General features: G+C 31.5%; 3 protein-coding genes across 26 annotated transcripts in view; 1 reads left to right on the plus strand and 2 right to left on the minus strand.

Moving 5' to 3' along the window:
- The window catches only part of LOC132914846 (phosphatidylinositol-binding clathrin assembly protein LAP), a 32,113-nt gene extending 23,207 nt beyond the window's left edge, over positions 1-8,906 (minus strand). For 12 of the 23 annotated variants that reach the window (XM_060974309.1, XM_060974307.1, XM_060974312.1 and 9 more), the window contains exon 1: positions 8,253-8,906. In XM_060974309.1, coding sequence (XP_060830292.1) covers positions 8,253-8,382 — 130 coding nt within the window. In that variant the 5' untranslated portion in view covers positions 8,383-8,906. The remainder of the gene's footprint in view (positions 1-8,252) is intronic. The other 11 variants (XM_060974331.1, XM_060974324.1, XM_060974328.1 and 8 more) reach the window with 1 other exon arrangement.
- A 1,527-nt stretch (positions 8,907-10,433) lies between these two features.
- LOC132914877 (protein KRTCAP2 homolog) lies at positions 10,434-11,406 on the plus strand. The gene is made up of 3 exons (XM_060974378.1): positions 10,434-10,582; positions 10,817-11,035; positions 11,111-11,406. Exons 1-3 carry the CDS (start codon positions 10,579-10,581, stop codon positions 11,281-11,283), a joined length of 396 nt encoding a protein of 131 aa, XP_060830361.1. The 5' UTR covers positions 10,434-10,578; the 3' UTR covers positions 11,284-11,406.
- LOC132914861 (stomatin-like protein 2, mitochondrial) lies at positions 11,289-14,294 on the minus strand. 2 transcript variants are annotated; one of them, XM_060974357.1, is made up of 9 exons: positions 14,052-14,294; positions 13,065-13,376; positions 12,869-12,985; positions 12,648-12,795; positions 12,307-12,555; positions 12,082-12,237; positions 11,760-12,004; positions 11,511-11,681; positions 11,289-11,447 (listed from the first exon to the last, which is right to left on the minus strand). In XM_060974357.1, the coding sequence occupies exons 2-9, from the start codon at positions 13,137-13,139 to the stop codon at positions 11,418-11,420; spliced, it is 1,191 nt and encodes a 396-aa protein (XP_060830340.1). In that variant the 5' UTR covers positions 13,140-13,376; positions 14,052-14,294; the 3' UTR covers positions 11,289-11,417. The 2 variants fall into 2 exon arrangements, with proteins under 2 accessions (XP_060830340.1, XP_060830339.1); XM_060974356.1 differs by lacking the exon at positions 14,052-14,294 and having other exon boundaries at positions 13,065-13,434.
- Between the last annotated feature and the right edge of the window lie 1,610 nt (positions 14,295-15,904).

The raw sequence follows: 15,904 nt of genomic DNA on the forward strand, positions 1-15,904 counted from the left end.
AATTTAAATAAATTTAAAATCATTTTCCTTATTTCATCAAAAAAGACTAGCATCAAATATGTAATGAAAATTGGAAGAAGTTACTGAATTGCATAACTATCAATTATTTAATATCTGAAATGCAAATATAATCTTGAAGTACAAATTTAATTTCCTTTATTTCAATTCTTCTTGTTACGTATACATTTTTTAAGCTACCTGGTTTAATAACTATTTAAACTGACATGCACGTAAAACTAACCGATCAATCAATTTCAAACAAAGCCCATTCACTTCGTTACAAATCTCTCCAAGGAACGAATCTCAAATTTTTCTTTGTTTGTTCATTATAATATTTTCTTAAAAGGTATAAACTCAATTTGTCTGTCCCGAACAAAATAAATTTTTCTCCCGAACGTTAGAACTTTCCAATTTTTCATTTTTCCCTTTCGATAATAGCTTCAATCTCAGCGTAAACTACCGAACTTTAAGAAAATTTCTCTTTCGTGTTCTGACGACTGCGACAGACGCTGTACCGCACGTCAATAATGATTGTCGAATATGACCGCAGAACTTGTATAATATACGATAAACTACAAGAAGAACTGAAATAAAGAAGATACATTTATACTTCAAGACTATCCATTTACATCTCGGAAAGATCTAAGCCCACATAACCAATAATTAGTGTAAAAAGAAGTTCATAAAGAATACTTGCTTTTATTGTTGCTACACCAGAATCCCTCCGCCCCTGAGTCAATAGTTATAAACGACATACGAGGACCAGGAAGAATCGAATCGAATCGATCGTAGAACCGAGAAGATGTAGATAGTCGACTAGACGGTACTTCGCACATGCCCACTAGCAATGCATGCTGGGTAGCTTTCGTTCGAGATTCTGTCTATCGATCGGCCGTGCACTCGATTACCAGCCGATGACCTCGCGATCATTCTGATTGCATGCCCATTCGGAGGCCACGGATGATCAGTTGTCGTGCTAAAGATAGCACCATTCTACGTACTGTCGATGAAATTTTCCATCAAGAGACACGAAATATGCACACATTTCTGCTCTTTCTTTTTATCGGGAACCTTTCACCAGTAAAATATCAACAATCATAGTAATAATTCATCGTTCGTAATCGAGATATTTCTGGATCGTCAAAAGTTCGATACTGTCTCATGTAATACTTTTTAAATATACAAGTGGTTTCATTTATACTGCCGTACATAAGTATTTGGACACTTCTAGCGCTTTCTATGATACTTGCTAGGTAAAACAATTTCTTACCAACGTTTTACCTTTTTAATTATATTCTCAAAAATATGTGTGTGCGTATTTGTTTAATATGGAGAAATACACTTGGTTTGCGTGTATGATACAGTATATTTATTTAACATATGTAATGTACTCGCGCTTGTTCACCCCCTCACTATCAAGCTCTCACGCATATTCACATCTAAATTTAGTATCATCGAAAGTTACGACTATAATTAAAGACAACAAAAAATCTACTATTGCGACGTCGTTAATACTGTACATGTTTGATCATTAAAATTTTTCATAAATGCATAATCATCCAGAGTTTAATAATAGGTTATGAAACGAAGAAAAAAGTGAATTTCTAGTTTTATTGTTGAGAGCAGTTGTTCGTAGAAATTTTTTCGAGAAAAAGGACGAGTTCGAGCCTGCTGAAGGTTTCGTCGACAGGAATTCGTTTCGCTATCTAAATTAGCAGACCGGAAGAAAGACTGCGAGTTCCGTTCCGTTAAAACGGAAATGCGCTCTTACTACTAACGAAATATAATGTTAACGTTTTCGCTTACCAGGGGTTGGCTGAAACAAATGCTACTACGTAAAATAATAAAACGATCATTAACTTTGCAATGCGTTAATATTAAACAAAGTATCGCGAAATTACTCATAGTGCATCATGATCCAAGAGAATTGAAAAATTAAAATTAAAAAATGCCAATTATTCTCCAAAATATTGTATAATTTGATTTCCTTTGCTGTCTCGAATTCTCTTGAGTAATTTTTGTTCTACAATAGTGGTTCCTTCAATAAGAGTGACTCGTGTTTTTCAATTCCTTTACTCTTTTTATGTTTTAAATGATATCGCACAAACGTATTTAATAACTAGACCGCGGATGTCTATGCAGTTTTACAAAGATGACTATAGAAATAGATTCTAAATGGAAATTTGTTTCGTTTATTAAACATTAGAATAAATATATTGATTTAGGTATATAAAATAAAAATTAGGAATTAAAAAACTAGATTTCCCAAAAATGCATAAAATTCCGTGGTGTATTAATAACCTATAAATTAGGTCCCAAATTTGTTGCAATAACATATTCAATGGCCATTAACTATATGTATAAATAAATATGTGTACACGCAGATAATTTCTTAATTAACCAAAAAACCATTATGTATTTGAAACGTTCCTTATTTTCTATATTATAAAGACAAAATGACCATCGCGATTGCACAGAAATTTTTAAGAATTTCGTTCGAATACTTTAAATATTTTATAAAATACGAAAGTAGTGGTATAAAAAAAAAAAAAAAACAGTCAACAAATTGCGTTATATTAACGAAACATGATGCAATAGTTATGAAATATATATATGTTTCGTATATATATATATATATATCCCGAGAGCTTCTTTCTATATTTCTTCCTTTTCTTAATTAGAATGAATCAATTAGAAATAATTCGATACGATTGAAAAGTGCAAAGACCCTACGTCACAGTCTCCGACGAGGGTGGGCTTTTAAATTGGAACAGATACAGGTCACACCACCTACACATATATCTACAAACCTTGATGCAACCCATGCGACAGTAGAATCGATAATCACGAGGAACTGGTGCGGTTTCCTATCGTTTCACGTATAAAATTGCTTATTTTCCTGTCGATAACCAAACTTTTACACAATCGGTAACTGTCCAACTCTAATTAATCGAAGGAACTCGACATAACGCAGTTTATAAACATTCATATCACTCTTAGTCATCCTACGTCATCCTTAATATTGAAATATTCCTCAGGCCATTTTCGCATTCCACTATTATTTATAATCTAGAATGCATATTCATAATCTAAGACAATCAACATACACTGACTCACGAAGATATTCCAACACTTATACAAATCCTTTATGAATATATCATGCGTGTTATACGAGGTATTTTCAAATTCCATTAACACTGTAATGAGATCGATCCTTATGATTATATTGGTAAAATTTTAAACGAATCTGACAATGCACATATTAAGTTAGGTTTACTTAGGTTTTTTTCATATGGTACTCTAACCTCACGTTACATACATATGTATCTAATCGAACAAATTTTCTCATAATTCAAAACTCTTTCTCAACAACTGTTTAGTTTCATTGCTCCAGGAAAGAAAGAATTGTTCAAGAATTTTATCAATATATCAATATATTTTATTTTATAAAATATCAATAACAAAACTGTTATACATAGTTTCTTCAGTTAAAGTTTGTTCTAAAATAATTATTACGTTAGAAGATTATTTAAATGGAATACAGAAACTCTGTCTCTACCAAATGTTAAATTCGTTTCCAGCAATTTTTATTTGAACGTACATATACAAGTTTTTCATGCTAAATACGGAAATACTTTTGTAAGCAAACTGTATATTCTGTTGATTCAAAGTCGATAGTCAAAATTAGAACGATTTATGTATCAACAAAGAAAAAAAATGTGGTTTTAGTACGAAATTTGAATTCTATCGTATCGCTGTTTAATAACATTGTAAATGTAATAGAGGTTATAAAGGGGCAAGAAATGTATTTATCGATACGATTGATAGGCATAGAAATATAATAAAGTTCCCATTCCCGGCTACATTCGAAGAACGTTATGTCACTAACAAGCTTCGACTTCATGGCAACATTCATAAACCGATAATATCGTAACAACTTCACGCAGGAAGCGGCGGAAACTACTTTCGCACGAATCATCTGTTATCAGTAGGATCCAGCGTTCAAAAACTTTCACCATTACTCAACTAGAAATCTCGATCGATTCCCTTCGAATATTTTACAACGATATGTACATATATTGGTTTTCATGTAACGATCGACTAATATGTAGATATATGAACTCTATATTGTTTCTGAACTATAGAGGTTATGTTGTTAAAAAGGACTTCTATATTGTTAATTTCATGTTATTAAAAAGAATTTTCCATAAATTTTTGAAATTTTTGTTAATACAGAATTTCACAGTTATAGATGGCACTTATTCGTGTTAACATAATTGCAATGGGCGTGTATAGGTTGGCAAGTACTTTGCCAGCAAACTATACAATCGATACCGGCAGCTCGCGAGCGGTGTGACTATACGAGCAAAAAGTCTACTAAGTCAAGTTACTTGTTTCTTCAATAAAGAGTAACGATCGTTATCGGTGTAACGGTCGCGAAGAAACGTAATTTGATACCGTGATAGTTATTCAAAATTTCTGATGACGCAAACCGAGTTCTCGACTCAGCGGCATGAAATTATCCAACATTCAACATCTATTAATATTTTCATGCATTTTCATTTCTTTCTTCAACCAACTAATCGATTTCACAATTTCTAGCTCTTAGGCGTTAACTTCCGCGAATAGAAACTGAATGAAACATGAAAATTGCCTTTAGAAGTTCTTAACATTAGGTACAATACACGTGTGATGTACATTTCATAAGATAAGAAATGTAAAAAGATACCAAAATTTGATACAATCGTAATTTTATAAGACTGATTTACATTTACTAAGAGCAATAAATAAATAAAATATATTTCATAGAATATATGATTATCAATATGACGAAAGATTTTCAGTATAAGAGTTATTAGAATTCAATTAAGAACATCAATTTTGTCTGTCATTGTTTGTACATACGTCGAATGATCCAATAAGGTTTTTATAACGTGCTAGAGGACTTTTTTAGGACGAATCGTCATTTTTCCGATATAGAAGTTCAAAGTTTCAGTTATATAAAACACATTAAGTACGTTAAAATAAAATCCCAATCTTGTTTACAATTTATTTCAATTTAATGAAGTTTTGACAACGTAGATAATTCCTAGAAATATTCATTCTTGATTTTAAAATCATAAGATAAAATAACAATTGATTACGCTATAAGAATAGTGCCAAATTGAAGAAGAAAAAGTGTTTACATATTTAATAGTATTTTATATAATTATAAAAAGTAAACAAAAATTGAACAAAAAATAAAACTGAATTGAACGTAATTAAATAGACTAGACCTCAAATGTATCTCAATATCTCAAAAACGTGGGCTCCTCAAAAACTCTATTAGAGTTTTGCAGTAGTAGATATGCACATATGCAATGTTTCCCAATAATCACAATACAATTGTTACGGAGATGATACTACCATTGCTATGAGTACTGGAACACACTATATAATACAAGTCGCACTAATATCTCAAATTTCGAAAAAGGATTTCCACATTCATAGCTTGACTTCCTCTCGTTAAAACCTTGTCGATCGAGGCACTTTCGTCCGAGCAACGCCTCGAAATGGAAAGTAACCCGTTAACGTGTAACGGACAGAAACACACACACACATACACACGAAAGGTGCGCGCTTCATTTCTCGTACATCAGACGTGACTAATGCGGTAACGTCAACACCCAGACATTGGCTTAGGTTCATGCACCTTGAAAAACCGTTTGATCTCGAGAAAAAAATGCAGATATTCCCGTCGGAACGTGATTCATCTTCCGGCCAGTCTACGAATCGCTTTGTATATAACGATAGTTGACTATACGCACTAGCTATACGAGAAACCTTGGTACATTATTGTATTTAACATAGTAGCTACACTGTAGATTCATACACTTATAAATATAATTAGAGAATATGTACATTAAAACGTCCTATCTTAGATGATAAAATCTAGAATAATACAACAAAATGTACTAATGGATATATAGTAAATTATGACATAGCTTCGACATTTAAATTAAGATAAAAACAAAATATATCCAACATGCACAAACTTTAGAAAAGATTGAGATAAAAAACACTGACTGTCAATACAATAAAGAAATACGTATATATGCAAATTAATTAAAGGAATGAAACTTACGTAGAAAATTGCTTGACCTACTAAATATTATAGAGAGATATACCTTTGCAAATTATATCCACTCTGTGCATTTTTGCACCTCCCAATTTCTTATAAATGTATAAAAACCAATTAACATTATAGTAGTATAGTATATAGTAATAGTAGATTATAATTGTATTTTCGTACGGCTACGAATATTTGATACTATGAAAATGAAATGTGGTTCTTGATAAAACTATGCTTCCTTTGAAAAGAAAGATACGTGTCAATACTTTTTGTGGCCACTGTACGTCTCACTGATACTCCTCCATGCGAGGACTAATGTTTTCAGAACAAGGTCCTATCCGAGGACCTACCCTCTCACTTTTTTCGCGCAACGGAATTGCTCGAAATGCTGGTAAGTTGAAGATCCAAAACAGTTATATTTAGCTATATCTAATTATAATAATTACATATATAGCATAATTATATCTCGATTAAGTCATACGAACATTGAGAATTTTTATACAAATTCATATTTTCGAGAATACACTTGAAGAAGTCGAAAATTGTTTCACCTACCAAGTACATATTGTACAAAGCGCTATATTATATTTTATACATTTCCTCACATTATGTGCGTTCTACGAATTCTGCGTTTTCAAATTTCCTATAAATTTCAATTCTTTATAACATTGCATTTTCCTAAATACATAAAAATTCACAGTCTAGTTATATGTCATGATATAACGAGCAAAACTCTGCGGGCTATTTGTATCGAAAATTTGGATAAAATTCGATTTCGAAATTTATGCGGATAACGAATGGCAGAAAGTTTGAATCTCTAAAAAAGGTTATGTCTATGTAAAGCAACATATTAGCGATTTGTTTGCTCGCAGGTGCATGATTTAGCTTGATTAAGCGATTCTCAAGGGTTGTAACCTAATGTATTACTTAAAGCACATCTATTCAGGACCCTTATTCCTGTATTAGCTATCTATTTTTGGTAATTGATATTTTAAAATGGGCCATAATTTGTCAATATTTATTAAAAATACAGCGTTTGAAATTTATTACTAGGACCATGCGGAAAAACTTAGCATATGTTAATAATTTTTGTCAACGTGCCAAGACAATTATTTGCAATAGGAACGCCAAAAAAATATCTGATCTGTAAACCTAATTGAAATACTTTCTAATCAGATTAACAAACAGATGCCATGTACGAGATACAAGAAATAAATTGTCAAACTAACAAATATTTCCTCGTGAAAATTAGCAGTATAGTTAGTAGCTAATGCGTTCACTGCCACGCATATTTTGTATATTTTTCCCTAGAATATTACTATATACTATACCGTAACTTTCAATTTTTGTAAGATATTATATTTGCGCACTTTTTTCTGACAATTCGCTAAAAATTTCTTAGTCCATGAAACTTATTAATGTTACCTAAATCATTCACACCATTGACAGTTTCTTAGACTATGAAATTTATCAGTGTTATCTAAATCATTCATACTATTGACAATTTATTAGTCCATAAAGTTTATCTTAGTTTAATCGGTGTAAAAAATTTAGTAACGTAAGCGATTGACGACCATCGTGACACTAAACGTGCTAAACGAATATGTATCATTCGTCACCGTGAAAATACTATGTAAAATCACCTCGACTAAATCCGATTCACCTAAGACCTAGAACATTAATCCCATCCTTTCAATGCAAATAACTAGAGCGTGGACATTTACGCAAATTCGTATTCCTATGAATATAATTTCAAACACAAAACCTAAACGGAAATGTTTTACTTACTGAACATCGTAACAGATGCCCTTTGCCTATTTCCTACAGTGGCGTGTAAAGATCTTCGATTAGAATGAATTTTCAATTCTATATTCAAAGAGTAATTTTATGTAAATTAGTAAGAGAAGGTATTATAATACACAAGTGCCATTATATAGTTATACGATATTACTTAACAGTTTTTTGAAATATCGCTTTTGAAATACTAAGTGAAGGATCTATCTGTTCGGAAACTTCTACACGCCCCAATATATTTTTGCCTACGATATACATTTTGTACATTCTTCGACTTCCAAATGTCCCATAAATACATAGAATTCCTTAGTCTACAAACACATAAACGTGTCTTCGGAGAACTTACATTCGAGATGCTTCTTTTTTGGTCCTATCATCTCCTCGGTAGTAGCTTTGCAGACAGCCTTAGCGAGACCCTGACCGGCGATGCTGTGCCTGGCTGCCAATAGCCTGTCGTTGATCGTCTGTCCCGCCATACTGTCCCTGTACTTCTGTCACACTCGAACTTTTTTTCCTCTAATGCTCACGCACCTTTCGACTCTCTAACTACTTTCCTCCTCTGTCTCTCGTGTCGTACTATCTATCACAGCCAGGAACGGTTCTGCAGCCTCGACGATAGTGTCACACGCACACCACCACAAACTGGCGTTTCAACCGACACGAGAGTAAAACCTACTCGAGAGCACCAACAGGGAATGAAGAGTTATGTGTAGAACGATATACGTAAAGATTGCGAATATACATGCGTGGAGCCGGTTCCCGTTGGTTCAAGTAGTATTCCCCTCGATTTCGCGATCAACCGGCCTGGCCTCTGCTTTTTGGTGTCGCGAATTCGATCGAGCCGAATGAGCTCTCTCGCGCGCGCGTAAAGGGCTCAGCTGGGCGAACGACAGCTCGGCTCACGGCGACGACAGAAGGCTCTCACAACCTGCCAAAATGGCGACCCGGACCTCCTACTCCTTCGCCGGACCGATCACTCCTGACAGCCAATCCTACTCCTTCTCCGCGAACACGGCCTACTACCTCTGACGTCATACTGCGCTAGTCAAATCAACTTCCGTGAACATATACGACACTGCTTTGATAACTGGCCGCAGCTTGAGATGGAATTTGGTCAGATATCGAAGCATCTGTTTGAATTGAGAAACAGGATTCAGTTTTTCATTAATTTCATAATGCTCGTACCTGTGTGAAACATGGACACAGCTAACCAATTATTATTTTTTTGTACTACTAAACAATCACATTTTCGTATTTATTAAAAACGCTTTCCTCTACTATTTACTTTCTACCTAGTATTTTACATCTGATTGTATTAAAAATACAAAATATAGCATTAGAATTACAACAAGTATGTTGTTACATAGCCAAAATACAATTCTGTCAAAAAAAATTATGCATTTTAAACCGATTTTAACGCATCCATTCTAATTATAACCTTAAATATTTCATTCATTCAGAGCATACATTCGTTGTAACAATAGTTTACGAGATTCTACATCAACATAAAATTGATAGAAGGATAGAAGTATCTGATTTCAGATATTTTATTTAAAATATCCAATATAAATCTATGTATAAGTTGATTGTCGGGATTGATGATGAGAGAATTGGAAAAAACTGCGAACAAGTGGTAGGGATAGTAGTAGTCAATTTACAAGGCGGGATTCTGGTCACTTAATGAAGGAGTGCTATGGTACGAAATTTTAATAAAAAGATATCTTTAACTTGAATGTTAAATATTTTAGATATTTATAGAATATTATGGTTGATTTATTTTCTCGATCAATTTTGTTATTTTTAATATTGTATAATTTGAATGATACGTTATTTTGGTGACAGTTATACATAAAATGAGAGGTGTTATTCTTATTTGGAAATAGTTGCAAAATTTTACAAGGACGATAAAGAAAGATTAGTAAAAGAATTGTTAATTAAAATATCGATCGAAAAGGGAGTCTCCGTAACAAGTTCAAAATCGATAACAACGCTTCAATCCCTGCGCACGCATATTTCTTGCCAAGTAAACCATCTAATGTATATCATGTCAATGATTAGATAGCAATAATATTGTCCTTTGTTCTAAATGTTTCGACAATCTTTATATCTGTATAATTTGATGATGCATTTTAGTTTAGCAAACTAAACATTTAAATATGCGAGAGAAATTCTACACGTTCTAGAGAGAAAATGTCACTAGACGATTTAATCCTACACTACCATAATTTTTCACGATCGCAGCAAAATTTTTAAATAAATGATGATTTATCTGGAAAATAGATATTTGAAAATATCCCGATGAATTTTTTCAGAATTTTTCACACGACTTATGTACACATATTTTGAACATTTAATTTCATAATCCTAAATTATATATTTAAAATAACTTTCCCAAAAAATCTACTATTAATCTGCAATTGTACAAATTATAAATTAATTAAGAAATCTATAGCTACAGAAAATACAGATTCTTAATTATTGTCCTAGCCTCTGTCTTAGCTTGTTCAACGCTTCTTAATTTAATTAAATTTTAAATTTGAGGGACTTTAATGCAACTAACGTTGGTATGTCTTGGCACATTGTGACAAAGTGACAACATAGCACTGTGCTGAAAATTGAAAGATCCACGAATCAATTCGAACCGGTTCTAACCACAAAAATTTTCCTTAAAAATGCGTACGTATAAATTTATAAAGCACCGTGCTTCAAAACATTTATAGAAATCTTTTTTGCGTAATATATTGATAAGATATGTAGAAATATTAAGAGAAATAGTATACTAGACTTTCTGATTAGTTAATATTATAGTCACATTCCTATGCCAATTCTTCTAATGTAAATTAATTCTCTTCAAAATAACGATTTAAGTAAATGAAATATGGAAACAATATGTTTTCTTTTATTTTTCAGCTGTTAGTAGCGGAGTATCGTTTGTGTTGTCATCTATTTTAACAGTTCTCGTATTTTCGGGAATGCAAATATATAAAGCTGCCCTGGCATCGTCACAGGTTTATACAATATTGGGAGGATATATTGGATCTATATTGTTTTTGTGTGTATTAACTGCAATAGGAAACTTGGAAGCAACGATATTTGGCAAATCTTTTCAACAAAAATTGTTTCCTGAAGGTATGTTACTTGATATTGACATTAAAAAGTCAAACATCACTAATTCAAGATAATAATCAAATTTTCTTGTTACAGTTATCTTTTCATTGATAGTCAGTTTGATTGCATCAGGTCTAGTACATCGTGTGGCAATTACAACGTGCTTCCTGTTTTCTATGATTGCATTATACTATATCAATCGAATTTCCCAAGAAACATATGCTGTTCCAGTACCTACAGTCTCAGTTCACACAAAGAAAAGAAAGTAAAAGAATCATAGAAATTCAGAGTAATTTACCAATCATTTCACTACTGCACATTTAAAAAACTAATTATTCTTGTAACTATTTTAACTTAAGAATCTTTGCATAAAATTGTTTTGTTATTATTGACTCTTAATTAATTATTTCTCCCCATCTCTATAAGGATAGAACTGCAAAAGATAGATAATAAAAATCAAAATATATTTATATTATGTATAAATATTTTACAATACTTTAGGATTTTGCTTTCTTTTGCTGCTTCTGTGCTTCTCTGCTTCTTCTTTGTCACTGAAATATTCGAAAGATTCATCTGAGTCATCAACACTGAGAGCATCTTTGTTCTCTTTTGCATCAGGATTATCTAAAGTAGGCTGTGACATAACTTGTTTATAAATCGTCATTGCCTAGAAGATGAAGTAATTATATACAACAATATACAATCTGCAAAGTAGTACACAGGGACAAATTTTTGGGTGACATACTTGTGTTACTAAGGAAGACACATCAGAAACATTACTGGGCAAGATCAAAGTATTGTTGACCTTTGCCAATTTGTTGAATGCTTTGACATACTGTTCTGCTATACTATATGCTGCTGCATTTTTTGCGTCTGTTATATTGAGAGCATTTGCCACAAGTTTTAAACTCTTTGCACGTGCTTCCGCAATGGCCACTAAAGCCTGTGCAGTACCAGTCGCCTTATTTATTTCTTCTTGTTTTATAGCCTCTGTTATGGTATTGTGTAAGTTATTTATAATTTTTTAAACATAATAGATTGTTGACTAAAAACACGATTACAATTACCGGATGCTAGAATCTGCGCTAAACGTTTTCCTTCTGCTATATTTATTTCTGCTTCTCTAGTTCCTTCTGATTCTAAAACTGCGGCTCTCTTCTTGCGTTCTGCTTCCACTTGCATTTGCATTGCTTCTTGTACTCTCGGAGGTAGTCTTATGTCACCTGTTACAGGAAATTCAAGTGACAATAATTTTTTATGTCAAATGAAAAAGTTTCTTCAATTAGCCTTACGTATTTCATATCTTAGACAAGCTATTCCCCAAGCTTCACTTGCTTTATTTATACTCTCGACGATACAAACATTGAGCCCTTCTCTTTCTCTGAACACATTATCCAAAGGTATTTTTCCTAGTTCAGATCGCATTGTAGTTTGAGCTATTTGAACTACGGCAAACTCAGGATCATCAACACCATACGAAGCCAGAAATGGATTAACTACTCTTAAGTATAACACACCATCAATATTTAACGTTACATTATCTACAATAAAATAAAATAAATAAATATAATAAAAACAATATAATTAATACCATATTTATATCTGTAATATTTAAACATATAATTAAATGTACCTGAGGTAACAGCACTTTGTTGAGGTATTTCTATAGCTATTTCTTTGAGACACTGAACATATTTAATTCTATCAATTATTGGTGTAAGAATGTTTAAGCCTGGGTTTAGAATCCTATGAAACTTGCCCATTCTTTCGACAACCCATGCCTAGAAGGATTTATTGAAAGAAATTTGAAATGAACTCTCAGTTGGTCAAAGAATAATAGAAATGATAATAAACCTCTTGTTGTGGAACAAATAGTATAATGGTATTCATCGGAGTGTTAGATTTACATCTAACATGTTGTATTATCGGCAGTTTAGCAACATGATGTTCAAATCCAAGAGCTGGTTGATGCTTTAAATAAAATTCTGGTTATATTGCAAAAGATTGCAAAGATAGATTTTAGGAATAATGTTTTAAGAAATGAGATTACCTTTAATATTCCAAAATTACGAGCAAGCTGTTTAAATTGGCAGTTTAATCCCCACTTGTACGTTCGCAACAACATTATACTGACAGACACGAGATGTTTTCCAGTACTGTATTAGGTTAGATTCACGCGTTTAAACTACGTAATACCATATCTTTGTAGACGGAAATTTTAACAGAAACGTCTACTTGGATATTTCCATACAATACCCGAGTAATCACAAAAAAGATGTTTTCAGTCATAAACCATGATATTTCGTTCTTCGCATTCCCAAATTTGATAAAACGCCGAGATGTTCAACGGAGCTGAGTGGAGCTATACAAGATGTCCCAATAATCATGATACAATCGACAAGTCAAAAATACAGAGTAACGTGTTTTCATATGATGCTTTTTTCTTCCTTCGTTTAATCTTTCTTTTTTTCCAGAAAATTGAATTTGAAAATTGATCGAATACAATTAAACTTGGCTAAAGAATATATTTCTTCAATCTCTAAGCAATATTTCAACCATAATTATTTCTTGAAAAACATCATACACGTAGTCTTACTCACGTTATCAATAATTTATAACTATTTTGATTTTTCAATTTTTCATTCTTGAATATTCAGCAATTCACGAATTAATCGTGAATATACTTAACTCTGTAAAAAACCGCACAATCTAATAAATATCTTTTGATCTAAAGATTAAATTTTTATATTTAGTAATAATTATTAAATATTAAAATACTAAAATATTTTCTCATTTCATTTAAATATTTAACAATAATAGTTATTATTATGTAATTTATTTATATATCAATCACATATCATGGACCCATTATTACTTGAAATCATTATCGTAACAAAATATTAAAAATTCAATTATATATTAAATTATGAACGAGGAAGTTCATCTAATTTTTTTGTGCAGTATAGTCATATACTCTATAATAAGAAGAATAAGTAGAGAAAAGTTATATTCACAGATGAAAAGAGATTTAACTTACATGGTCCAGATGACCTCGATTTTTTATTATCATATCAAAAGTGCCTTGAGGAAGAATGGAACAATATATTCATAGGGTTATATTTGAAAACTGTATCATTCGTTACCAAAACGGATGTTATAGATAGCAGAAGATAAGATCGGATCGACGCATCATTAAATAATAAATTGCATCTTTTGTTCGATTTAATAGATAACGAATATTATAACTTTGAAACTGTGCTATCATTCCGCTGACTATATTTGATACAGGTTGCTAATAAATATAAAAGTCATTAATAAAAGATTTACTTTACTTATAGGTATTATATTGCTATAAAGCACTTTTCACATATCATTCGCCAAATTTGGGGAATTCTGATTCTATCCGTGAAAACCTAATGATAGCACGCATGTGGTATCTTTTTATCCAAATAGAACAAAAACTAGCTGTTTCAGACTCTAAATAAAGGGGAAATGATTTTGATAAGTTAGTTAGAAATTATATCAATGTTGAAAATTATTTTTAAAAATATCAGGAAACCTGGGTTAATTTTTAGAATAAGTACTGGAAGCACTAGCAATAAACTGAGGTACAGAAAAATCGCTTAAACATACTGGTGGACTGGTTTCACACGAATCAACCAGAAAAATGAGATGCTCTTGTGGAAGCATTGATGAAGAAAGCGCAAAACTATGCAAACAGTCTAGAATAAACCTTTCTTCATTTCAATTTTGTTGTAGCAATTACTAGTATTACTGTGCTTCAACTATTGTACAGTTATTGTATTCCAGTCAGGCATAATAATAAAGTACTTTATCAAATATAATTTATAAGTCGCCGTAACACTTTTATATCCGATAACCTTAAAATAAATTATTTCCTTCCATTTAGTTAAATCGAATAGGAAAATTAAATCATCCTTCATAACACATTTGTTATCGAATTACACAAAACTTAAAACCTTGTAATGATAAAATATCGAGATTCACGCCATCTGGATCGATTCGATATATTTCAAATTACAAAAAGACATTAATTTGATTGTTCTTTAATTTCTATATATTTCATGTAATTTATTAAGAATCGCTTTAATCGGATTCAGAAGACGATACTTAGATATAAATAAATATATATTTATAGGTAAATATCTTCCATAATACCAATTTTTGATAATACATATATTTATTATCCATCATGCAAGGTCGAAAGTTTTCAAACAGTGCAATCGAGAGTTACGTCATGTTGGCTGAATCGATACATTTTAAATTATGAAAGAAGCACGTTATTCGTTAGTTTTTATTATATACTAATTCATTTGATTTACTAAAATTTATTTTAATCTTCAAGTATTAACATGCAAGATTTAGTAAAAGAGAAAACTTTGTGATTTATGAAAATTTGAACACTTGGTATGGAAAACTTTGAACACTTTAGTATATTTAGTAGGGTATGTATGAGATATCAAGTGTTATGTAAAACATTTTGAAATTTTATTAGCTCTATGATGAGACAAATTTCGGCGTTTTTTGTTATTCCTCCTTAATATGCAAATTAAGAGTAGTATTTGAACAATACAAATGCCATATTGATCAATTCCATAAACTGAATCATGTAGAAATTACTATAGTTAGATGTATGATGTTCTAGAAAAATTACGACGTAAGGTTAAAATCTAATTCGAAAAAAGACATGTCATATGAATTAACCTAGTATATACATTGTTAGATTCGGTTCAAACTTTACCAATATAATTACGATAGTGGTGTTTCGTTATAGTAATGAAATTTCAAATTGTTTTGTATAATATACGCATAAAATGTCTAAAAGTGTTTGAGTACTTTCGTGAGCCACTGTACACTCAAGAAATATAT

The sequence above is a fragment of the Bombus pascuorum genome, chromosome 15 (genome assembly GCF_905332965.1).
Source record: "Bombus pascuorum chromosome 15, iyBomPasc1.1, whole genome shotgun sequence".
In the NCBI taxonomy this organism is placed as follows: Eukaryota; Metazoa; Arthropoda; class Insecta; order Hymenoptera; family Apidae; genus Bombus; species Bombus pascuorum.

Bases quoted from the DNA above. Each gene is read 5' to 3' on its own strand.
- LOC132914877 (XM_060974378.1), top strand. The intron at 11,036-11,110 runs GTATGTTACTTG...TTCTTGTTACAG, and splicing joins ACAAAAATTGTTTCCTGAAG to TTATCTTTTCATTGATAGTC.
- LOC132914861 (XM_060974357.1), bottom strand. From the start codon at position 13,139: ATGTTGTTGCGAACGTACAAGTGGGGATTAAACTGCCAATTTAAACAG. The intron at 12,238-12,306 runs GTAAGGCTAATT...TTCCTGTAACAG, and splicing joins TTGTCTAAGATATGAAATAC to GTGACATAAGACTACCTCCG. The intron at 11,448-11,510 runs GTATTGTAAAAT...TATCTTTTGCAG, and splicing joins AAAGAAAGCAAAATCCTAAA to TTCTATCCTTATAGAGATGG.